The sequence below is a fragment of the Populus alba genome, chromosome 3, assembly GCF_005239225.2.
Source record: "Populus alba chromosome 3, ASM523922v2, whole genome shotgun sequence".
In the NCBI taxonomy this organism is placed as follows: Eukaryota; Viridiplantae; Streptophyta; class Magnoliopsida; order Malpighiales; family Salicaceae; genus Populus; species Populus alba.
Genome location: NC_133286.1, coordinates 9,373,027 through 9,399,709, shown reverse-complemented (window position 1 = coordinate 9,399,709; position 26,683 = coordinate 9,373,027). Strand labels below are relative to the sequence as shown.

At 31.9% G+C, this 26,683-nt stretch overlaps 1 protein-coding gene and 1 pseudogene across 1 annotated transcript; one reads left to right on the top strand and one right to left on the bottom strand.

The window, feature by feature from the left end:
• The first annotated feature begins 7,945 nt into the window (after positions 1-7,945).
• On the top strand, positions 7,946-17,051 carry LOC140955438 (uncharacterized; annotated as a pseudogene).
• Positions 17,052-20,931: 3,880 nt separating this feature from the next.
• LOC118037920 (uncharacterized) lies at positions 20,932-24,901 on the bottom strand. Its single transcript, XM_035044081.2, has 6 exons — positions 24,386-24,901; positions 24,135-24,267; positions 23,639-23,742; positions 22,710-22,854; positions 22,457-22,597; positions 20,932-22,212 (listed from the first exon to the last, which is right to left on the bottom strand). Exons 1-6 carry the CDS (start codon positions 24,424-24,426, stop codon positions 21,124-21,126), a joined length of 1,653 nt encoding a protein of 550 aa, XP_034899972.1. The 5' UTR covers positions 24,427-24,901; the 3' UTR covers positions 20,932-21,123.
• Between the last annotated feature and the right edge of the window lie 1,782 nt (positions 24,902-26,683).

Genomic DNA, 26,683 nt, shown 5'->3' with positions numbered 1-26,683 from the left:
TATTATTTTATAAAAGGGTTTCAATTTTTTTACATTAAAATTTGATATTTAGAATAATTTGATATTTAAAAAAAAAAAAATTAACTCTAAGATTTAAAACAAAATGAAAAACCTTTTTAATCATCCATGCAAACCGTTTGAGTTAATTCAACGGTCAACGCTTAGTTTCCTTTGAGATCTTTTTTTTTTTTTTTGAATAAATTATTCCAAACAAACATCCTGGGAAACATGACAAAGAAAATTCCACATTGGAATTAGGAAACGCTGTAAAGAGAAGCATAAAGAATGACTCTATGCAGCTGTGCTTGTGCTTTCAGAATCAAACTTAGTTGTAATCTTTTTGGAGGGAAGACTTTTTCGAAATAATTAATGGACAAGGCAAGTCTAATATTCAAATTAGGACCGTTGATTATGGCTTCTTTAACTTTTCCTTTTCCTTTTTCTTTTTCCTTTTTCAGTCCAAGCAAACACCAATCCAGTGTGGTACCGTTACGTCTAAGATACACTGAGGGAAAAGGTAAAAATAAAAAAAAAAAAAATGTTTGGAAGTGTGGTTATGGTTATTTTTTAAAGTATTTTTTATATTGAAATGCATCAAAATAATATATTTTTTATTTTTTTAAAATTATTTTTGAGATCAGGCATCAAAACGATTTAATATATATGATTAATTTTTAGCATATTTTTTTTTTAATTTTCTGGAAGCACGGGTTGGCCTGCGTTTCCAAACGCTTTCTAAGATATGATTTAGTTACTACCAGCACGAGCGAGACAAATTGATTTTTTTTTCATCTAAAAAGAAATTAGAAAACAATTATGTTTTTTAAAAATAAAAAATTAGATAATTACGTTAAAATTTAATTAATCTAACAATACGATAAAAAAAATAAAATAACAACAACAAATAAATAAATAAAATATTATCTTTGACAAAGTTGAGCTAACACGTAAAACTTGTAACTTGAATATACGATATGTTCAGATTACATGTAGATCATGATGTTGAGATAATTTGATAGAAAAAGTAGAAAAAATTAACAATAAATAAAAATAATATTGGAAAAATTAAGAGATAAATATAAATCAAGATATTTAATATCGCAATATAGATCATTTACCTGATTGTGTTTCATGAATTTGTTTATTAAAAGCAATTTGTTTATTGAAGAATAAAAGAAAAAAATATTATGCAAGGCTACACACATTTAAATATTATAAAAAAATAAATATTTTTAATTTTTAAAAATAAATTTAATCTATATAAAATATATAAAAAAGTTACAGATGAATCATGCTAATTTTTTCAAAAACAAAACACACTCAATATAATTAAAAAATAATTATTATCATTTAAAAAAAGTTAAATGAGCTAAAAAACCACACAAAAAGGGTATTAATTAAAATATAAAAAGGCATTAATTAAAAAAAAGAAAAGAATAATGCTAGAATTCAAAATCTTCTCATCATATGATTAATTTATGAATAATCTACGTCTACATGGATTGTTTCTTAACTTTTTAATATGAGATAACTATATATAGTTTACATCCATATAGATTATTTTTTTAACTTTTCAATGTGCAATAACTATATTGCAATTCACATTTTTTTATAGCTTACATCCAAATACATTTTTTATTTATTTTTTAATGTGAGATAACTATATATGATTACATCTGCATGAATTATTTCTTAATTGTTTGATGTGAGATAAATATATAACACTTCACATTTTTTTTTTATAATCTATATCATCATGGATTGTTTTTTAACTTTTTAATATGAGGTAACTATATTACATTTTGCATTTTGTTTATAGCTTACATCTACATTTATTGTTTTCAAAGCTTTTTCGTGTGGGATAATAAAACATCAAACATATTTCTTTTTCAAGTTAAACTGAGTCAATCCAAATAATTTAAGATTTGACTTTTTAATCAAGTCACTTATGAACCGTATTTAATAACTATACCTCCAATATTAAATGAATTTGTAACATTTTATTTGAAAAAAAATCTTTACACATAAATAAAGACCCGACATTGAGTCACCTATAGGACACACACACATAGAAAGTAGTAATTATATACATATATGTAGCTTCCACATATCTATAGAAAGTAGTAATCATCCACCAATAAATTGATCCAATACATAATGTTTTGGTTAATCTTAATTTACATAAGTATCATATCTTTGAAAGTATAATGTCATCAGTATTTATTGGTGGATGATTCACCATATTATTTTATTATTTTTTTTTGTAAGAATGTTATTTGTAATCAAATATATGTAAAATGATATTTATTTTACTTTTTTGTTATTAAAGGGTAAGACTTTGTCATTTTCTTACTTATTTCCTTTCTATTTTTAGAGATTAATTCAAAGTTCATAAAAATTAACTTCTAAAAAATTACAAAACTTGATTATTTTGGAGGGTAATTTTACTAAAAAAAATTAAATCATATTAGATAGCGAAGAATTAATTAAAGTTCTAAGTGGAAAAAAAATGTTGATGTGCTAAAACTAAAAAATAAATGGTAGTTTATGTACTTTTTTTAGACGAAATTAAAATTGAATCACCAAAAGCAAGTCAAGGGACACATCATCAAATCTTCCCAAGCTCAATTTTTTTTTAGGCATTTTCAAGGTAAACAAAAACATCTAATTCGAACTCATCCGATCATATGAAACCATTTAACATAAAACATTAATTGCTTTGGTGGTTGGAATCGTTCCTAATAATAATTTTCTCTCTCTATACTGGAATTTAGCGAGTCTCTCTATTTCCTCCCAGCATAAAAGAACTGAAAATGAGGTAAATGAAGTTTAGCATTGTCAAAGAACCAATTCAATAAAAAAACTTAAGTTGTTAGGTGATGTATTAATATATGATTTATATTATTTTCCAACACACCCCCTCAAGGCTTTCAACTTGCACATGCCTAAATTACCTTGTGTTTAATTTTTATCAAATAAATTGAGATGGTGAGATTCAAACTCGTGATCGTTTGGTCATCAAGTCTCTAATACCATGTCAAAGAATCAATTCAACCAACAAACTTAAGCTATTACTTGAGGTCCCAAAATATGATTTATATTATGTACCAAAATTGAGTTTTTTAAAAAATAAAGGGACCAATTAATGTAAGATCTTAAAAACATGGATGGCTAAAATGAACTTTTAAAACAAATTTCAAAGCTACCATCTATTTTACCTAAGTTTGTCATTTCAATACTCTTTTTTTCAATTTAACCCTCCCTCCTAAAAAAACACAGGCCTACATTATCTTATACTTAATTTTTATCAAATAAATTGAGATGGTGAGATTTAAACTTGTGACTATTTATCATCAAGTCTCTAATACCATGTTAAAGAATCAATTCAACCAACAAACTTAAGCTATTACTTGAGGTCCTAAAATATGATTTATATTAGGTACCAAAATTGAGTTTTTGAAAAATAAAGGGACCAATTAATGTTAGATCTTAAAAAGATGGATGACTAAAATGAATTTTTAAAACAAATTTCAAAGCTACCATCTATTTTACCTGAGTTTTTCATTTCAATACTCTTTCTTTCAATTTAACCCTCCCTCTAAAAAAAAACACAATTGAGTGCTAAATTTTTAAGGATCAAAATTATATAAAATTAAAATTTTAAAAAAATCACAGTAATTTATGAGATGATAAACAATAATTAATACATATTGAAAAGTAGGAGCTCTTTTAATAAATAGTTAATCTTCTATAAAATATATAGAAGTAGTTGGTATAAAAAGGACCCTTATCATTTCTATTTTAAAAGGATAGAAAATCATTTTAAAATTGTTCTAAAGACAAATTTATTTTTAATTTTTTGTCTTCATCCTATAACTGAACATGTTTTTGTTTCTTTTATATATGTATCTTTTATCTTAATACACTAACTAAACATAGCCTAAGTTATGTGTGTTTTTTTTTTCTTTTTACAAAAAAAAATAATTTTATTAATTTAATTCCATAAAAAAAACCAAGTTAAATTTTAGTGAAGTCTTGGTAACTTCATATCATTTTATAAAAAAATCTACCTATCAAACTATCATTTTGGAGTGTAGTTGCCAAACCTAACCCTAGATTATCTAACCTAGAAAAAAGCTCGAGTTACTAGGTTGTTAGGTCAACTTGTGAGTCATTGAATCAATCGTATTTGTGTCCAAAACAATGTTGTTTAATTTTTTTTAATTTATTAGTTTTGACCTTATATGATTTTGATCATTTTTTACTTAATCTGATTTGACCAAATTAACCGGGTCACGAGTCTACCATTTAGGTCATTTCAAGTTTGGCTAGGTCAATATCAAAACTACTTTAATTTAAATTTGGATAGGATTAGGTTCAAAGTTACGAGTTTACTAGGTTAACCTGTTGTGCTGGATTATGTTTAATAATTATGTTTTGAGGTAACCATATTGCAATGCATATTATTAAAAAGAATAATATTATTGAAAATGGGAGGATAAAGTTTTTGATTGGTCGTATTTCGATGATAAAAAACCAATCTTGGTATCGATGAGTTTCTCTTAAATATAAATATTCAATAGAAAATACATCCTTTTCTTCTACATTTAAATATTCAATAGAAAATACCCTATCTATTAGGATAAAGTTTTATCTTAAAAGCAAATACATCCTTTTCTTCTACATTTAAATAATTTGAATTCTCATTTGAATCGCTCTACTATTGATAAAAAATTTCATGAATTCATCAAATAAAAAAATAAATAAAAAGATAATTTCAACTCAAAAAATACATTCTTATTCTAGAATTTAATGTTGAAAAAAGAAAACTAGTCAGGTTCCATTTGTGATATAAAATACGTGAGCCGCAGAGGATGTAGACGTCCATGCTTGACCTCATAGCCTGGGCCGATGTTGATGGAGAATATTATTGGAGGAGAACAGTGCTGAGTGCTGACAGCCGATCCTTTGTTCAGCGTTGTCTTCTTCTTTTTTCAGTTTTTTTGTTTAAAGTGGGTGTCTGGGACCGACCAGTCAGCTCTTCGATTTCCATATTTATTATTAGTTCCTCGCTCTAGAAGCTTCGGTTCTGAACATTCTGGCTTCTAATGGCTTGTCAGACCTCATAATACATTTTTGCCAGAAAACAGCTTATGGAAATTGGATGACAGAGGGGGAAGAGAATCGCAATTAATTCCGTGTTGTGAGGGATATGATTATGATTATGATTATAATTGTTTTTTAAATAATTGTTAATATTAAAATATATATTAATAATATTTTTTTATTTTTAAAAAATTATTTTTAATATTAGCACATTAAAATAATTTAAAAATACTCAAAACATATTAATTTGAAATAATTAAAAAAATAAAAAAAATTTAAATTTTTTTAAAAATATTTTTAAAACACAACAGATAAAATAATAAATTCAAAACCTTGAGGAAATTTTATCATAGTTAAACTTTAATCTTTTTTAAAATAAAATAAAAAACACTTTTAATAATACTATTATATTTTCAAATTCCCTTGTAGCGAAGACTATATTTTCACGGTATCAAGAGGCATATCCATCTATTATCTTGGTTTAGAAATAAGAATCAAGCACAGCAAAAACCTTTTGATTTAACATGATCATCCTAAATATGACAAAAACCTCTAGCTTAATTACTCTTAAATCCATGGAGTAGACGTTTCAGGGAAGAATGTTAGAAAAATACCTTCTACCATGTCACAAGGGTGCCGAGATGTATGTATTTAAATTTAACCAAGCATAAAAAATACAGAAGAAAATATATTTTTCTTGCACAGTACATGATCTGCCAAAGCTCTACAGCATTCCCTATCTCATACTCCAACATATTGTGGAACTAATGACAGATTGACAGGTCAAAACATTTTCTTACAAAACAAAGGGAAGATCTGTGTACGAGGTTGTCATATTCTGCATCTCTACATTATGAACTTGAAATTTGGCAATGGATTATATCAAGTCAACAGAAGCAATAATATGGAGACAAACTCACTTTCCTCCTTCCAAGATAACTTCGGAAGTGTGAATAAACGATTTGCCACAACTTCAAGATCATATATATAGATTGAAGTTTTAGCCTTTTCCCAATGCCAAGTACAAATTAAACCTAAAAAAGAAAAACCAGAGAAATGTAACTGTCACTCAAATTCTTGCTAAACATTGAGCTTCAAGGATTCTAACAAGGCTATATTGCAAAGAATGCAGAATGCAACAGAATTATGACAAAGTGCAGAATGGGGAGATTTATCTAGCAATGCATCCATGGAGAGCCCTTCTTTTCATTTTGTATGCTTCTTTTGGCTAGATGGACTGGCACCCTTCAGCAGCCTTTTGTGATCTACTAAGAGAACAAAAATCATCTTTGAGATGTAAGAACCCTAATGAATTCAACAAGAAGTGCAAAAATCATATTGGCACGTCATGTGCCCTTACTAAAACAGGTAAACTATATTAGATAAATATCTCCTCAAGACAGTCATCACAGTTCTATCCTGATTCCAACGTCATTAAACATATTCTCCTCTGTTGATGCATAACTTTTTTGGACCAAGGGACATTGGTTCTCTAGAATACAGAAAAGAGCACCAGTTTAGATCATCACTGTAAATTACAATACAGTGGTGTTGCATGTTCAATTATTAAAAAATGGTTTAATCTCTTATTTAACTGCAATTAATTTTTTTTTTGTGATACTATTGGCTTGGGAAAGAAAATAAAAATAAAAGAAAAAAAATACCATTTATCCTTAAAACTTGGAAAATGGAGGAAATTAATCTTCATCCAAATAGAATAAAACCTGTAGGTCATGTTTTCTTTCGCTTCTCAAATTGCCTTCATAATTGGTAAAATTGCTTAGATAATGCACCATGAAGAAACAAAATATTAAAATGCATCGTTCTTGTCTCTATTTGTTTCAAATAATGAAAAATCAACATAACTATCTACCAGTTAAAAAAAAACCTTCAAAAATTAATTAAACTGAAAAAAAATCAAATTGATTGATTATAAAATCCAAAAAAAATTCTTATCCAGTTCAATTTCAATTTCAAAAATTTAAAATTAATTCAGCCGAAATTAAATCTAATATATAATAAAAGTTAAAATATTAATATTTTTATTAAACCAAAATCAAACCTACATTCCCACAATTTGTCCCAGGAAAACTTTGTCCTTATCTCTCGTCGATTTCTATTATAATCCCAAATCAATGCCAAAACATCCTCTCTCTCTCTCTCTCTCTCTCTCTCTCTCTCTCTCTCTCTCTCTCTCTCTCTCCTCTCTCTCTCTCTCTCTCTCTCTCTCTCTCTCTCTCTCTCTCTCTCTCTCTCTCTCTCTCTCTCTCTCTTCTATCTCTCAACTACTTGTATAGAAGAAGTTTGGCATACAAAAGTAAACTTTCCAAACTTTGTACGGAAGAAGTTGGGAGGCTCTGCTGGGAAGTCGGCTGTCGTAATTTTTATCATGGATTATGCACAAACTCTGCTATCCTTCCTATGACACATTACCCATATTTTTCCTATGAAAAACAACACACATACACCCAGAAAAAAAAAAAAAAAAAAAACCAAAACCCTTGAAAAAGTCTCACTACTTAACCAAGCAACAATGGAATCATTACAGAACCATAACGATCAAGAACATTACATAAAAAATTAGAAACATTAGCATGTGATGACAACCATATTTAACAAATAATTTGCAATAGATCTACAAAATTATTCTATAAAATTAGTTAATAAAACAATATATATTCTTTCTAAATTACAAACATAATATCTCAAATATGAGTTTTTGATTATACTTGCTATCTTAATTTTTCACACAATGTTTGTTCCTTGCAAGATGGAATTCTCGAAAGCATAAATTAACTAGAGAAGAAGTTAAGAAAATGATAAATTATGTTTTTGAAAAATGACGCGTGACAGAGATAGGTTTATAGAGAAGGAATTGAAAGGGACATAAGGGTTTCGTTTCTGTATAAGGAATACACTACAAGAAATTCGCTTAATAGCAACAGATTTACCGACGGAATATTTCTGTCGGAAATTTAAGGTTGAAATTACCGACGGACAGTTTTCATCCGTAATTTGGTTGGTACCTACCGACGGTCCATCGGTAGTTACCGACCGAATTACGAACAGAAAGTTCAGGATTAAAAAAAAAGGCGGGTGGCTGACGTGGAAGTTTTGGCGAGGAGGTTTTTTTCGACGGAATCACCGATAGACTCAAAACGACGGGCTCGTATAGTGACGTGACTGGTTCACCATTAAACTTATCGATGGGATCACCGATGAATTTGAAATGGCTGATCCGTATAGTGATGTGTCTATTTTACCGACAGAAACACCGATGGAAGTATTCGTCGGTGAAACCGTTGGAAAAAGTTAATATAATTCCCTGTTGCTGACCCTCTCCTCCCCTATTTCTCCTTCTTCTTCCTAATCCCAACTCTCCCCATCTACAAACATCCAACACCCAAGCAAAAATCTCTCTCATCTTAGCACAAGTTATATTTCTTGAAGTTTCGTTGTCACAGCATCCGTGTTTTGATTTTCCGACGGATTTTATCAATTTTTGTAAGTAATTCTATCTTTTTAAATTTTAACATTTAAATGTCAATTTAATTTGTTTTTTTTTTAGTAGATGTACATGTTTTATTGTTATTTCTGAAAGAAATTAACTTGTAGTATATGAATGTATAATTTTATACATATTATGGTTTGTTTTAGTTTTTGTAAGATTATGTTTGTTTGTAAATCGTTAAAACTTTATGAAATTACTGAATTACATGTGCTGTTTTGAAATAATGAATAACTTGCTTAATGGGTTCATTTTAAGTTTTATCAATGGTATTGCGGTGTGGTAATTTTTGTAAATTTATATATATATTAATTTGTACGTATGGATGTTAAATAAATGATCATAATGAATATTTAATATTTATGAGAAGTTGTGATTGGTTTGTTGGATAATCTCGAGGTAAAGTAATATTTTTTTCAAGTTTATTTACTTAACTTAGTTAATTAATACATGATGCCATCATATTTTTGTAGAGGTTCGATATATATAAGTCATGGATGATCGTTCATGGATGTATCGAGATTCACCCCAAGGATTGCGGAGGATGGATTATTGTAACGGGGTTCAGGGTTTTATTAATTTCGCAACATCTATTCCTAGAAATTTTACTGGAGGCGGTATAAGGTGTCAATGCAGGAAGTGTCAAAATAAAAAGTATCTGCATCCAAACGTTGTAATGATGCATCTTCTACACAAAGGGTTTATGGAGAATTATCAGTGTTGGTATGTACATGGAGAAGTATTTGTTAGTAAGAGGAGAATGAGAGAAACGGTGGTTGGGTCAACTTCTAGTGCTAGCAACATGTATGAAACGACAAATGACAACACTAATCCTTAAAGAAATATGGTTATGGATGCAATGAGAATGAATCAAGGTAATGTCAGTCAATGTCCAATTATAGAAGAAGAACCTAATATAGATGCATCTAGGTTTTTTGATTTGTTGAAAGATTCTGACGAACCATTATGGGATAGCTGCACAAACCACAGTAAATTATCGGTCGTGGCACAGGTGTTCACCATCAAGTCAGATCACGGGCTGAGTGAGGCTAGGTATGACAAAATTATTAAATGGGCGAGAAGCATTTTACCCGAAGGGAACAGGCTAAAAGAGAATTTCTATGCGACGAAGTCCATGATGAAACCCCTGGTTTAGGATACCAAAAAATTGACATGTGCCCTAACTTCTGCATGTTATACTACCTTGAAAATGCTGAGATGACCGAGTGTATGACATGCATGCATTCTTGTTACAAACCCAGAACTGGCATGGAAAAGACTCTAGTGGCCTACAAAAAACTTAGATACTTCCCGATCACACCTAGACTGCAGAGGTTATTCATGTCACCAAAGGACTGCTGAGCATATGACATGGCACCAAGCACATGATGCGGTTGATGGTATCTTGGTGCTTCCTTCTGACAGCGAAGCGTGGAAACGCTTTAACAGTGTGCATCCTGAGTTTTCAGCTGAATTAAGGAATGTGCGTCTTGGGTTATGTACAGACGGATTCAACCCATTTGGGTCATTTGTTGCTCCCTATTCTTGTTGGCCGGTTATACTCACAGTTTATAACTTGCCACCGGGAATGTGTATGAGGCCGGAGTTCATGTTTTTATCTACTGTCATACCCGGCCCAAGTAGCCCGGGGCGGAATATAGATGTTTGTCTTCGGCCGTTGATTGATGAGTTGGCGTAATTGTGGTCCTCCGAATCTCTGACTTATGATATATCGAGGAAACAAAATTTCTTTATAAGGACGACTTTGATGTGGACTATCAATGATTTTCCAGCTTATGGAATGCTTTCTGGTTGGAGCACGCACGAGAAACTCGCATGTCCATACTGCATAGAAAACACAAGGCATTCACACTTGCAAACAGAGGTAAAGCTTCTTTTTTTTATTGTCACCGTCGCTTCTTGCCACTTAATCATAGGTACAGAAAGAACAGAAAAGATTTCTTTGTTGGTAGAGTTGAAAAAGATGTTGCATCCCCGCGTCTTTTTGGTGAAGAATTGTATGATGATGTATCAAAGTACGGTAACATTGTGTTTGGCCTTCAATCAGGTAAGAAAAAGTTTCCTGGTTTTGGTTTGACCCATAATTGGGTAAAGCGAAGTATCTTTTGGGAGCTTCCTTATTGGAAGACCAATCTACTCCATCATAACCTTGATGTCATGCACATCGAAAAGAACGTGTTTGAGAACATTTTCAACACCGTCATGGATGTGAAGGGGAAGACAAAGGACAACATCAAAGCTAGATTGGATATAGCTTTATATTGTAACCGTAAAAATATGGAGTTGGTTTATGATGAGTCACGGGTTGTAAAACCAAGGGCAAGCTTCGTGTTAGAGAAAAACGCATAACTGCTAGTCTACAAATGGCTTAAGAGTCTGCGTTTTTCGGATGGACATGCATCGAATATATCAAGGCTGGTTAATATAGAGGACTGCAGATTGTATAAAATGAAGAGTCATGACTGCCACATGTTTATGCAAACACTCATCCCATTAGCTTTTCGTGATTTGTTGCTAAAAGGAATATGGGATGCACTGACGGAGATCAGTCATTTATTTAGAGATATATGCTCCAGCAAGTTGAATGTTGAGCACATTGCGAGGCTTCAAACGAATATCATTGAGACACTATGCAAACTTGAGATGATATTCCCTCCATCATTTTTTGACTTAATGGAGCATCCCCCTATACATCTACCGTTCGAGGCAAAAGCTGGAGGATCGGTCCAGTATAGATGGATGTACCCATTCGAACGGTTAGATATTACAGTTGCAATATAATTCATATATAAAAGTATTTTCTATGTTTTTCTTAATTGAAAATACTTGAATTGTAATGCAATGCAAGTACTTGTTTAATCTCAAGAAAAAAGGTTAAATACAAGGCGCATGTTGAGGCTTCGATATGTGAGGCCTATATTGTTGAGGAGATCTCAACATTTATCTCGTACTATTTTCAATCTCATCTGAGAATAAGAATCAATCGCGTTCCATGGCATGATGATGACAGTGAAGTGTCTTTCAGTGGGAACTTGTTAATATTTTCCAATACTGGACGACCCACACCTAAAAATGCCGTAAGAGGAAGATATTTGTCAGAAATAGAATTCAAACAAGCACACAACTACATTCTATTTAACTATGATGAGCTGAGACCGTTTATTTAGTAAGTTTATATATGTGTAATATTGTCGATGTTGCCTACAAGTGATAATAAGTGTATGATATTACAACATATAATTAACAGTATATTACTGACAAAGTTTAATTGCTCTCCAATAACTCACAGCTGACCGAATTCCAAATCTTTCAATTATAAGATGAACAATTCACCACGTGGTTCAAAACATATGTAAACACTATCACAAACACATTCTAACTGCAAAATTACTGTACGTATGCATGTCATAACGATATTCAAGTTCATTTACTGTTTATTGATGTACATAAAATATATACAAGGTTTATCAAATGGGAAGGAGTGCGCCTAAGTCATTGTCTTCACTAAACCTCGGGTCTGCAAGAAAAGTTAAGTGCTACAACAGGTATTTTGTCAATGGATATGTATTCCATACTAAAGAATACGGGTAAGGAAGAAAGACATACAACTATGGTGTTTGTGTTAAGAGATCCACTAGTAGTGAGTTAGAAGTTGACTACTATGGTAGATTAGAAGAGGTCGTCGAACTGCAATATCATAGCGAGCAGAATAAAGTGTTTTTATTCAAATATTATTGGTATGACACGACTGATAGAGGAATCAGAGTTGATCCACACTATGGTCTGGTTGAAATCAACTCAAAAGCTAGACATCGCAACATAAACAATGTTTTTGTTTTCGCAAAGCAATGTCAACAAGTTTATTACACATACACCCCTTCATTTAAAAAGGATAGATCAAGAGTTTATTGGTTGTCCGTTGTAAAAATGAAACCACGGGGTCGTGTCGAGGTTGTTCAGGATGAGAACGAAGACACAAGTAGTGTGCGAGATGAAGTCTTTCAAGTTAGTGAGTTGGTTGAACCATATCGAGTTGCTCCTTCGATTGAATTGGAAGAAAATTCAAATTTTCGTGTATCCGATGATAGTCTTGTTGATGTTGACGTACAGGAGTTCAACGTTGTTTTGAGCTCTAGCGGACAAGCAAATGTCGATGAAGATGATGATATCCATATTGAAGAATGCGATGAAGATGATTACTATTCAATTGATGACGAAGAAGAAGAAAATTATGACTAACTATTAAAATGAAGCCCTGTGTAAAACTCTTTTCTTCATGTAATTTACATTATGGATGATATATTTTGTAACACGAAATATTTTCCAACTTATTGTATGTTAAGCATTGTTACTATTATTTGTGCGATGGACAGTTTATTATTCAAGTTTTTACAGGAAGTTAAAAAGGAAATACAAACACAACATTTCTTATACATTGAACAATCATCGACGTCCATACCGACGGACCACCGTCCGTCGGCATCTCACAGAGAGTTCGAAAATAATTACAGAAAAATGCCACAATCATCGACGTCCATACCGACGGACCACCGTCCGTCGGCATCTCACAGAGAGTTCGAAAATAATTACAGCAAAATGCCACAATCATCGACGTCCATACCGACGGACTACCATCCGTCGGCATCTCACAGAGAGTTCGAAAATAATTACAACAAAATGCCAGAATCACCGACGTCCATACCGACAGAATATTCTGTTGGTAATTTTTTGGTGGGACACACATATCGACGGAATGAGCAAATTCCAAAGGGTGAGCATTAAATGCATCTCTGACCGGGTGCTATTACCGATGGACTTACCGACGGACCTTGAAAATATGGAGCGTAATTAAAAATTTTGGTGCGAAATTCAAAAATCATCGACGGATTTTTGACCCGTTACCGACGGATTTAAATAAAATAATAATAATTTTGTATTTCCATCGGTGAATCTGTCGGTAAAACTGCCTTATATATCCCAGCACCCGCCCCTTCTGTTCATTTTTTCTTCTCCGTTTTTCACCTCAAAATTTTGATTTTTTTCCTCTCCTTAATCCTTCAAGCCTTTCACCTAGAATCCCTAGCAAGATTTGTTGTTGTGAATCTTCATCACATTAACAGGTATGTGTTTTCTTCTATTTTATTTTATTTTTAGTTATTTTTATTTTTGTTGTTTTGGTGTATTTTTTTGGATTGTAGATAAAGTTTTGAATTCAACACATTATTAAGGTATGTATATTTCTTTCCTAAAATCTATAAATTTTTTTTGAATTTTTTCAATATTTTTTATTGTTGTGTAAGCATAATTGTTATTAGTTAATTTGTTGAATATTTGTTGTTAATGTTGAATTTAACTTAGAATTAGTAATTGAATATGTTAGAATATTTAGAAATTTTACTCTATTATTGCATGATTTGTATTTAATTATTTCCATTTATTTTAATTGTTAGTCTATAATTTTTTTTAATTTATTGAATATATTTTATTGTTGTATTGCCATAATTATTGATTAATTTGTTCAATTAATATTGTTAATGTTGAATTTGCCTTAGAATTAGTAATTAAATATGTTGGAATAATTAGTAATTTTACTCTATTATTGCATGATTTGTGTTTAATTATTTTCATTTATTTTAATTGTTAGTCTATAATTTTTTTTTTAATTTATTGAATATATTTTATTGTTGTGTTGCCATAATTATTGATTAATTTGTCCAATTAATATTGTTAATGTTGAATTTACCTTAGAATTAGTAATTAAATATGTTGGAATAATTAGTAATTTTACTATATTATTGATATAATTAGTATAGATTGGGTCAATTGGTTGTGGCTATTGTGAATATTTGCATGTATGTGAATTTGGGTAATATACAGAATAAGGGAGGTGCTGTCGAATTTTTTTTAACATTTGCATTTTATTATATAATTGTTTATATAAAATTGGGTAGATGTGGAGAATGAAAACCAAAGTTGTTCATTCACGTCCGATCGCAGCAAGTTCGTCTAGCAGCGAGGACGATATTTCCTTAGGTGCCTCTCAAGAAGAGGCACCTACACCACCTGCGCCGTCAACCGATGCTGCCTCTTCCAACACTAGTTCACTACGCAGATGCGGCGTTCCTTTAAAGCGGAATCAATTTACCCGCAAGTATGAGGCAAGGTGGAAGGACGACCTTTCAATGTAAGTTTGTTAAGGTTTTATTTAAAAAAAAAAAATTTAAAACTTAATTTATGAAGTAATCACTATTTCATTTATTTTCAGGTTCACAAACATTGAGGTCGCCAAAGTAATATCAACGGTGTTTAAATCGTCGATGGAGATTCCATTGTTTCAATGGAGTCAAATATCAAGGCATCCTGAATGGATGCCTCAAATCAATGCATGGTTTTCCAGATTTGAGGTTAGTGTTAATATATAATTTTCAGCTTATTTTTAATAAATTATTAATATAATTGTAAATAAATTATTATTTTTTTAAAAAATTAAATTTTTATACACAGGATCGATTTTGCTGGTACAGTGAACATAACACTGTTGTGAGGAGGGTCTAGGAAAATCACGTGGGAACCAGGTAACATCGAAAACAATACAATTCTGTTTTAGAAAAAAATTTATGTTTTGAAATGTAATTTTTTCTTGCGTGAAGTACGTTGTGTGATTTTTAGTACGAAGCCCAAAAAAGAGAAAAAAAAAAACAGCGAGAGATAGTTGGTTCCAAGGCTAGAACAATATTGCGGTTTGGAGGGATTTCAAACCGATATACATCCTGGAAGATATATGGCCACACTATCTTCAGCACGTGACGTCTGAGCGGTTCACACGACGCTCACAGTCCAGTTCTGGCAATCGGAACCAGCCAATTCATGGCTCGGTGACAACGCACACTGGCGGCTCCGTTCTGTTTGCTGCACATGCGAAACAGATGGTAAGATTAATTTAAATGAAATATTTTGTTCAATTAATTTGTTAATAAATTACGAAACGTTTATTGTTAATAAAATTTTTTCATTATAGGCCATGTCTCTTGTACGTGAGCTGAGCCCGATGAAGCTTTTTGTGGAGACGCACGTGTGGAGTCAAGACGGCCAAAAGGGGGCGCAACAGTTTGTTGACAGTCGTGCTCAACATTTCGTGGTATGTTTGTTCAACCATTTTATATATTTTGTAAGTTATTATTATGTTTATTGAATTGAATATGATGATTACTTTTTTTTTATTTTCAGGAGACTTATAATAATTAGTTGAAGGAGAGATACGGGGGTGATCCAACGACCAATCCAAAATTCGATCCGGATTTGTAGATGGAGGTTGGATCATCAGGTGGACCCGATAAAAATCAGGTTTACGGGCTCTCCAACGCTACAGTCGACAACTTGTAGTCGGCCCGTAGTGCTTCAACCGTTGGGAACTTCCAATCAATATCGAGCTCTTAATCTAAGGAATTCGTGGTCTTGCAACAACACACGGCTCAGCTCACCGAAAAGTACGACCACCTATCGGAGGCGTACACACAACTCAAAGAACAACAAAGAGCGGAGTCTGAACAACAAAGAGCGGCCTACGAACAGCTTAGCGAAATGGTCATAAACATGTCACAAGGTGAAACATGTGCGCCTAATCCTTTTTGGCTGTATGAACAGCAGCCTCCTCCTCCTCCTCCTCCTCCTCCCCCACCTTTATTAACAATATCTAAATGCTGTGGGGGAATCACTGTTCCCCCACACCTAAATCACTGTGGATTACAACAGTAATCCACAGTGCTTTCCTCTTTCTTTCTTTCTTCTTCTTCTTCTTCTTCTTCTTCTTCTTTTTTTTTTTTTTTTTTTTTTTTTTTTTTTTTTTTTTTTTTTTTTTTTTTTTTTTTTTTTTTTGCTTTTTGTCATTCTTTTTTCAACTTTCCCTCTTCTTTTTTTTCGTTTTTTTTTCTCTTTTTTTTTTCGAAATTGCTTTCCTTTTTTTTTCCAACTTTGCTTTTTTTTTTTTTTCTTTTTTTCCATTTAATTTTCTTTTAAAATGTTTTCTTTATTGATTTTACTTTTTAAATATTGAACTGGTTAAAAATTATGCTTTGTAATTTTTTTTCCTTTAAAATATTGTGGATTGTTACGGTGTTTTTTCAATTAGTTTTTCTATTTTATTTTTCTATTTTTTTCAAAATTATATTTGTTAAATTTTTTTATATTGAGCTGATTAATAATTTAGTTTTGTAATTTTTTTTCTTTAAAACATTGTTGATTGCTACAGTGTTTCTTTAAAACAGTACTGGCATATAATAACTGGGATAATCCAGGAAGCTTACTTGTTGAGGCGGAGGTGGTTCAAAGAGTTTCTGTTCCAGAGACTTTGAATTCCATTCTATTGAGAACTCTTGTGCTATGTCGTGCATTAATTGAAGCTTCATCTCTTCTGTGATAGACTTTGGCTTCAACATGTCAACAAACTGCACATCAGTAATCGGCCACATCAGTACAAAAACCGAGATGATCCCAATAAATAGGCCCGGGCCTAAATGATTTATTAGTAAATAATGAAGATTAACTATCTGTTATGACCTCTTTATTAACGAATGCTTCAAGAGGAGGTCCATATCTATTAATGAATACAGAACGAAGATTTCGTTTGTAAAACTGTCGGCAAATGATTTTTTTGTTTTTCTGACTGATATAGCGATGAAATGTGGAATCTCCGACGAAAAGTAAGCTGACGAACGTATTCTATCGGCAATTTAGTTGGTAAATAATATACCGACATACTCTCAATCACCTACCGATAAAATATGTCCGTCGGTAAAATTATAAATTCTTGTGGTGATAGAAAGGAAGATATGAATAATAAAGGGACATAATTAGGTTTGATCTTGATAAGGTATAGAAAAGGGACATATGGGTTCTTCCAGAGAATAAAGGAATTTTGCCTGTGTGGGGTTTGAATTTTGTTTTCAAGGTATAGATGGACTAATAAATAATTAACATGTAATTATTGTTTATTGTTTTTTTTATAAAAGTCAAAATTTAATTATTCTTTAAATTTACATAGATTCAGTTCCGTATTTACATAGATTCAGAACATCAAATATCCACAGGTTTTCATATCCTTGAAGACAAATATATCTACCAACCCTACCAACCCTAAGTTCTTCCATTGACGTAGGGCTCTGCTGCGTGGGCATTGCTCTCTCAATATATTTCATATCCTTGTGAACTGAAAGCTAATCAGATCACCATGATGAGTATCTGCAAGAGACCACTCTTTCTTGTGTCAAAATCCACCATACTTTTGTTTCTGATCCTTGCTGCCGGTACTGTTACTCTTGTGATTGCAACCAAGCAACCAAAATTCCGAGCAAGCAGCATGTATTCTTCACAAAGTAACCGTCCCGTTCAGCCATCAGGACCTAATCCTTGCAGTTTCCTGCCTGGATCGGGCCACTGCAAACCTCCCAAGTGATGCATTTTTCATGCATAATATTGTCCACTGTACGTTTTTTAAGGAAAAGAATACAATTTTTTTTTTGTTTTTACTTTTTGATAATTCTCTTCGTTCAAATCTAGCGATTTGTGGTTATATCATGTTAAATGGCTATGTTTTTACCACATTAATATTTTTCTTTATAGAGAAACTGTAGAATATACAGAAAAAGATATGTTTCTTCCATAGAGATACTCTCCCTTCCTTCTTGTACCTCCTATCAATATAGACTATATTTGAGTTTTGTTTTATAATTATTTCTTTCTCTTAATTTCTGACAATCTTGTGATCTCTCTGGATTTAGACTGACCATGTTTTCTCTCTCTCGTTTACATATAAATTTCAGGATATCATGTTGATGTTGGAAGTGGAAATCACAAGCACAAGCACAAGTGGGGAATACAGAGTACTGTTCTGGCAAGGAGAGTTCATATAATGAATCCTTCTGTATGCAAATTAATAAAATATTTCTTTCCCTAATTGGTGTTGCTTTGTTCATCTTGGATGCTAACGATGCAAATATCATATTGAGTGTTGAATTAACTGGGATGTTTATTCAAATATGGGATCCTCACATATGCTGAGGGAACTTTTTATTTTAAAATTAAAATTGCTAAGGGATCTCATGTATTCTCTTATTTAGTAACGTGATTGAGTTGTTTTTCAAATAATTTTTTGTATTAAAATATATATTGATAATATTTTTTTTATTTTTTAAAAATTATTTTTGATATTAGTATATTAAAATAGTTTTAAAATATTAAAAATATATTAATTTAATTTTTTTTAAAAAATAATAAAATAATTTAATTTTTTTAAAAATAATTTTAAAATAAAGAAACAAACAGATACATGTCAAAGTTTACGGCACATGCACCGTGTTGACTATTGAGGTCTTTGATAGCTCGGGAGTATCTGGGAACGACGGTGATAAAAGTGCCACGCGTCCTGATTTTCATACGGGGAAAGTCCGGGTACATCTGTCTTTTATCTGGGTTTAGAAATAAGAAACAAGCGCACATTGTTGAATTTAGATTGATGCAGGAGCATCATTAATTCACTTTTGTGTGCCCATCACATCACTAAGTGACTTAAGTATTGTTTCTAACGCGATTGAAATGATGTTTTTTAAAAAATTTAAAAGTTTTTATTTTGTTTTAACACAGTTTGTATTTTTGAAATTGTTTTAATATGTTGATGTCAAAAATAATTTTTAAAAAATAAAAAAAATATCATTGACATGCATTTTGAAATACTGAAGTTTGTATTTTTTGGATTGTTTTGATGTGTTGATGTCAAAAATAATTTTTAAAAAATGAAAAAACATCATTGACATGCATTTCGGCATGAAAAATTATTTGAAAAGCAATATTTATCACACTGCCAAACACGCTTTTAATGATCAACATACCTAGGTGGGCTTCGCTCATTACCAGAGGACGCTCGCCACTGTTTTTTAGAAATTTTTTTTTAAAAAATAATTTTTTAAAAAAACCTAATATATTTTTGATATTTTTAAATCATTTTAATGTTGATATATTATTTTTTAAATAAAAAATATTTTAAAAAATAATTATAACCACATTTTCAAACACGTTAAATCTTACCCCTCCATTGACGTTTAGATTTCCGAAGGTTAAATCTTACCCCTCCATTGACGTTTAGATTTCCGAAGGTTTCATTTTCTGCTGAGCTGATACAGAAGGTTTCGCACTAGGATTACAATGGTTACTTGAAGATTGTAATTTTTATTTATTGAATAAAATTTTTAAATATATATAAATAATTTATTAATTTTTGTATATTCAATGAGTATTCATTATCTAATATTATTTATTAATTAATAAAAAATAAAATAGTTAATATATATATATATATATTAAAGTATGTATATGTATATTAAATAATAAATATTATTTATATATGTGTGTTTTATATTAATATTAAGGTATGTATATTTTATATTGTATTAAAAAATCTAAATATTTTATAAAATATATTTATATAATATAAATATATATTTCAGTTTAGGTTTGGATGCTATTCAAATCAGGTTTAATAATTTGCATACCTTATCTATAAATCAAGTTTAAAAACTACCCATCCATTCAGGTCAAATTAAGTTGATATTTATTAGCTTCTGATTAAATTTTCACCCCTAATTTTCACTCCTTTTTTTTTATCCTCTCATAAATTTAACTAAACTTTCACGTGAAAGACAATTAAATTAAAAAATGGTTTGAAAATACGGTAACTTCTACTTTTAAATTTTTTATAAAAAACATGTTTCCCTTAAAAAATATCAAATTGATATTTTTTAATATTTTTGATAAGGGCCCATTTTACACATACATGGTTGAAGATGTTTTTATCTTCTAAAAAAAATTAGTTTATATATTTATTTATTCTTGTTTTAAATTATTATTTTTTTTAATTAAAGGCTTAGCAGTGTTTTGCATGTTTAATTTTAATCGTAAATCTCTTATTTAACTGCAATTAATTTTTCTTTTGTGATAATATTTGGCTTGGGAAAGACAATAAAAATAAAAGAAAACAAATATCATTTATCCTTGAAACTCAGAAAATGGAGGAAATTAATCTTCATCCAAATGAAATGAAAGTAGGTGTCATCAATTAAATTATCTAAAATTATTCTTAACTTTGGATCAAGCATAACTTAGATCTTCAACTTTAATATATATATATTTTTTAATAATTCGAGTCTCTCAAACTATTTTTTAGTAAAAAAATAAATAAATAAAGTTTTTATTAATTTTGACCGCATATCATATAATAATTTAAAAAAATACATGTACGATAAAAATAAAAATAAATAAACACAGACTCAGCCTTCCTTCAATATAAAGAAAAGCAATCTACATAGTCATCAATGTAGCTTTTGGACATGTTTTTTGAGTAATATTAAGGAATTAAATGATTTTTTTTCCTTTGTGCATTTTAAAGAATAGAAAGAATGCTAAGTGAGCTATCTAATAACCTAGTGCCATCTTTTTAATTATCTTCCCTTAAGAGCTGCAATCCGAGCTGCCAATTCATCATAGTCTGGGAGGTTGGGACTCACACGACCAGTCATTCTATCCGGCTCTGCTGAAACAGCTCGACCAAGCCTAGTTGTTGCGCCTGTTGGAGCTCCTGGTTCTCGCCGGCTTGATGTTCTGCCAGTTGGAAGAGTTAATTCGGAAATTACACTTCTGAGCCTTGAGGTTTTAGCAGCATCATCACTTGCTAGGCTTGAAGGAGGAGGTTTTATACAAGGACTCGATTTGCTCGGTTCATGAGGTGAGTCTTTCTTACCGTAACGCATCAAAAGTCCATCCATTACCTTTTCTTCTTCATCCCTTTCATCATCATCTGTTTTTAGGATTCTAGAACCTCGTCTGGGCTCTTCTTGCTTCATTGCACTTGATTTAGTCCTGGCAGACTCATCGCTTTCAATACTGCCAACCCTTTCACGACCTGGCGGTGGCTTCAACGACGGTCTTTCAATACTGCCAAAACTTTCGTGTCCTGGTTGTGGCTTCAATGGTCTCCTTCTGACTGATCTCGGTTTGGGCTTGGTTTCCTTGATCGAGTCATCTGGATGGTTAGCTTCCTCTGCAGCAATTTTATCAATTGGTTGTGGGGTTTCTTCGATCTTGCTTTCTTTCTCAATTGTTGTTCTGCGGTAAGGGGGAGGAATAAATCTATAGGGAAGGGGCTTCTTGCTATCTACTTCATCTTCTGAAACACTCCCTACTGAACTTGAACTAGCTAGTAGGCTATCTTGGTCAGTGCTGTCTCTCCTGCTGACTGAAAACACTTCATCTAGACTGCTGCTTTGTAGTTTGTATTTTTCATCACTGACATTCTTTCTTCCTCGATAGGTGAAAATCCTTTCATCATCTCTTTCCTGGAAGGTATGCTCCCTCTTGTCATGTACTTTGTTGCCCAAGTCATGGCTGTCTCTTTTTGTGCAAGCATCATCCTTGTTCTTTACCCATTTGTATCCGTCGTCATCATCATTCAAGCTGTCACTTTTTGTAAAAGCATCATCCTTGCTCTTCTTCGGCTCATATTCATCATTATGTTCATGCCCATGCTGGTCCTGCAAAAAAAAAGAGGCCATGCTTGTTCTGATTATGAATTGGAGAGCAGATCTTCAAATGATTTCAAGCAGTAAAGCATGTAATGTCCAAAAAGCATGCTTGGAAGGAAACTTGGTCGGAGACACAAGTGGCAAGGCTACCTTAATTAGCAGAAAATATATTTTGACACTACATTTCCAAAATCTAGTCCATTTCCCTTTTCAGTACTGGCATATAATAACTGGGATAATCCAGGAAGCTTACTTGTTTAGGCGGAGGTGGTTCGAAGAGTTTCTGTTCCAAAGACTTTGAATTCCATTCTATGGAGAACTCTTGTGCTATGTCGTGCATTAATTGAAGCTTCATCTCTTCTGTGATAGACTTTGGCTTCAACATGTCAACAAACTGCACATCAGTAATCGGCCACATCAGTACAAAAACCAAGATGATCCCAATAAATAGGCCCGGGCCTATATGATTTATTAGTAAATAATGAAGATGAACTATCTGTTATGACCTCTTTATTAACTAATGCTTCAAGAGGAGGTCCATATCTATTAATGAATTCAGAACGAAGATCCCGTAGCTCTGGAAATTCAGAAAATCTTGCTGCTGCATATATTAGAGATTGCACCGCTTCTTTGCATTCCTCGGGGCATTCCCTGAATCAGAAAAGGAAAGTAGAAAAGACGTGTGGATGACATACTAAAAACAGTCGATTTGAAAATGCGAACTGAGAGCATGAAAGGTACTGAAAGCCAAAGATTTAGAAACGAGTCAGCTTGAGGGCTCACAATACTATCATAATAGCATACGACAAACTAATTCCCCTAATTAATCCAATGGTTATCTTGAGGGCACAAAACTAAATTCAATTAACCTGTGTCTACTGGTAACAAAATTCACAGAAACTGGTAAAGGATTTCATAGATACTGGCAAAAAACTAGAAGTCCTCGAGGTTTTGATAGATATCAGGTAGGAAGCATTAGCTCTGCCGCAAACAGGTTTCAGTTTCACCGAGCTTTACTTTTTATAGGAAAAAGGGAACAGGTTAATTGAAAGTGCTTATGTTTGTCTTCCATATTCAATCAAGATCACGTAACATGTATTTAAAGCATAATTTACATGGTACATAGCACATATCATGTCGTAGCAGAAATTCGAGAAGTACTGGAAGCACTAGTATTAGTTGATTACAGCTACTACACATGGATTATTGACCCTTCCAGCCTGTGCTTTTCCTTAACATTCCTTGAAAACATTCTGTGTTGTTCTTCAATTATTATTATTTTTCCGGTTAGATGACTGCATTAGTAATTTACATTTTCTCTAATTAACTGGCTTCATGCAATACAGAATATGTGAGAGAGATGATGCAAGAAAAGAAAGAATTTATAAACAGTAAAAAATAGGTAGTTGAAAGCATGTTGAATAGCAAAGCATACTTCTGTTTGTTCATAAGGGAAAGATTGCTCGAGATGCAATCACAGAGCTGCTCAATGAAATTGTAATAGATTATCATGTTCTGCTCAGCCAGAAGCCCTTCTGCCTGCACAATGAAAACAAACTGTTTACCATTTCAAGTCTCAACCAACGATTAAGAAGGTGCTTGTGGAATGGAAGGTATGAACAAGACAAGAGCTGCAAGTCATGAATCAAGGCAGCAATGACAGATTAGCTTAATAAACTAGAAAACGTCACGACAAATGTGCTGTATACCATGTTTTCTCCACAAAAGCAAACAACAGAAAATAAACAGCTACGTATCTGCCAGATGACTGATATAAACAAAAGAGATAAACCCCTCAAGAAAGTGACTGGAAATGTGGGAATTAATGACACTTAAGAACTCAGGCTACCGCATCATAGAAAACCCACGAAGAAACAATTTGACTCCAGCCGATTAATGTAAAAGAAATTGGGGAAAAAAGAAAAACTAACCCTGCAAAAAGCTTTGTAAGCATGATCAGTTCTAATGAGATCAGCCATATCATTCTTTAAGTGCTTTATCACACTGTTCTTCTTCTTCTTTACTGCCTCAAGGCGTGTCTTTGTTATCTTTACAGATGTCTTGCTGCAGTAATCAAGAAAAACAAAAGAACAATCCAATATCAGTGAATAAAACAGAGCTCTATCAGTAAAACAGAAAAGAATAAAAGATAAAAATAATAATAATCAGGTCTTTAATATACCATTTTGTATAGAACTTGGACCTTGTAAGCCGGTCAAACATTTTGATCTCTACAAGCCTTCAACTAATCACAAAAAAAAGGAACTCGCAGAGAGAAAGAGGTTCTGTCTTTATATTTTCTTTTCGTTAATGGTTTCTACTTTCTGGGTTGCTCTTTGAAGCAATGATGAGGTGATAAGATTAACAGAGATACAGAAATGGGCATCAAGTAACATCAAGAATCTGCATTAATGAACCCAGGAAGCAAAGAAATGCAAAACTTTCAAGGGGAAAAAGCAAGAATTTAGAGAAGCAAAACCGAGGAGATTGGTATTTATCTTTTAATTCTAAGAAAGGGAAGCAACAAAGAAATGAGCAGCTCTAAATCAACAAGATATAAGCTCTCAAAGGCAGGAATTTTTAGCTTGGTTTTAGAGAGAGAAATCCATGAATGGACATATATATAGGGAGAGAAAAAGGAGTGGTTCAGGCAAACAAGAATCCCTGACTTGGCAAAGAGGAAGCTCGAAGGCCTTTTTTAGGGAGGATGCGGAAAAGGAGTGGCCTTTTATTAGAGAGAGAAGATTTAGCCACGCAGGATTCTGAATAAGATTTTGCGCGCCGTTTCGTTCTGAACCATGTTCTTTAACTGGGTAAAATTACCTATAAGACCCCCTGAAACTCATCTATTTACGTACAATTTATCCGTGAATCCGTCAACTAACGTGTTTGGCAGTGTGGTAGCAGTTGTTTTTCATGCCGAAATACATGCCAATGATGTTTTTTCATTTTTTAAAAATTATTTTTGACATCAGCACATAAAAACGATCCAAAAAGTACAAACCAAACTCAATTTTAACAAAAAAAAAAATTGAATTTAGGCAAAACACCGTTTGGAACGCAATGCCAAACGGCTTCTAAACCGCGGGAAGCCAACGGCTGACTTGGTAAGAAATGGTGGCTCTCAAGATCATTTCCATTTCCCAGGTCATTGTAATTTGCAAGGAAAGTTGCTTCTTGCCATAACCTTAACTGAGTTAAATTTGCTTGGGGATTTTGGCACATACTTTGGCAGCAAGAACACACACTTGTATATAGAAAAAAAAAAAAAAGGACCTCGACGTTTCCTAAATTTTATATTCTTATAATAATTTTATTATGCTTTAGTAGATGTATTTATGTTATCTAAAAATTCAGAACCAACAAAATTGATTGTTGATGTTAAAGATATTAAACACAAAATTAATAAGAAAGAGTCAATGCTTATAATCCAAGAAAAATAATAATAATTAGTGACATCTTATTAGTTATTTTCTAAACCTACCTTAAAAAAAGAGACAAATATTCACAAAAAAAAAAAGATAAAACTTGTGATCTACAAAAAATAATAAAAATATTTTTATTTATAATTTTTTTCTCCTAATTATATTTATTTTTTCTTGTGAATATTTAGAATAACTAATAAATACTACTAAATATTATAAAATTCCAGGGCTAATTTGGTGCTTGGGCTCCATGGATTAGATAATTTAGTCAAACCTTATTTTTTTGACCTTATAGCTTGCTGGCGAACGCCTGTTTCCACATACATTAAACATAGAAGTAGCTAAAGAACGACATAAGTACATGCCTTGTAAGTGTTACAGCTGGCATTATTTTAGGCCGAAAATAAGGATATCACAAAGGAGAACCATGTGGGAAGCAGGGACTATAATTAACGACGGCGTTGCTTGCTTACTGATAAAGCTATATACCGTGATTCGGCGGCGACAACAAAAATGATACGACTGACAGCTGGGAACAACAGATGGCGTCGTCCTTTGCCAGGTAGTTGTGTTTTCGTGTTTTATTTATATATGCCTCCCCCGGCTGATTTAAATGACAAGTAGAATGCATCTAAACTCTACGGGTATAATAAGAAGTTTTAAAATCCGGTCTGATTTGGCAGGTCGATCTTGAATCAAATTAATCTAGAACTAGATTTGGATTGGATTGAAAAAAAAAACAAGAAAAAAAAACTTGATGTGATCTGGCTGACCTGATTGGTTGACCTAACAAGATCTAGTTGCAACCTGTTGACTTTTATTTTTTTTAAATAATCCGAGCGACCTGGTCAAAACCCGGATCCTGGATCTTGGACCGGGCCGGATATAAAAACTATATTACAATGTGAATCAATTTGAATGAGTAGGGTTTTTTCTATGTCCAAAATATACAGTTATTAGACTATATAATTACTTATTATGATTAGTTTATCATAATAAATTTAGTTTATAAGCATATAATATTATAACTCAAAGTAAACTTGTAAGTCATACAG

Excerpts from the sequence above, each read along its gene's own strand:
- LOC118037920 (XM_035044081.2), bottom strand. The coding sequence starts at position 24,426 with ATGTTTGACCGGCTTACAAGGTCCAAGTTCTATACAAAATG. Across the intron at positions 23,743-24,134 it reads CTTACAAAGCTTTTTGCAGG|GCAGAAGGGCTTCTGGCTGA; the intron begins GTTAGTTTTTCT and ends TTCATTGTGCAG. Across the intron at positions 22,855-23,638 it reads TCCCTTATGAACAAACAGAA|GGAATGCCCCGAGGAATGCA; the intron begins GTATGCTTTGCT and ends TTTCTGATTCAG.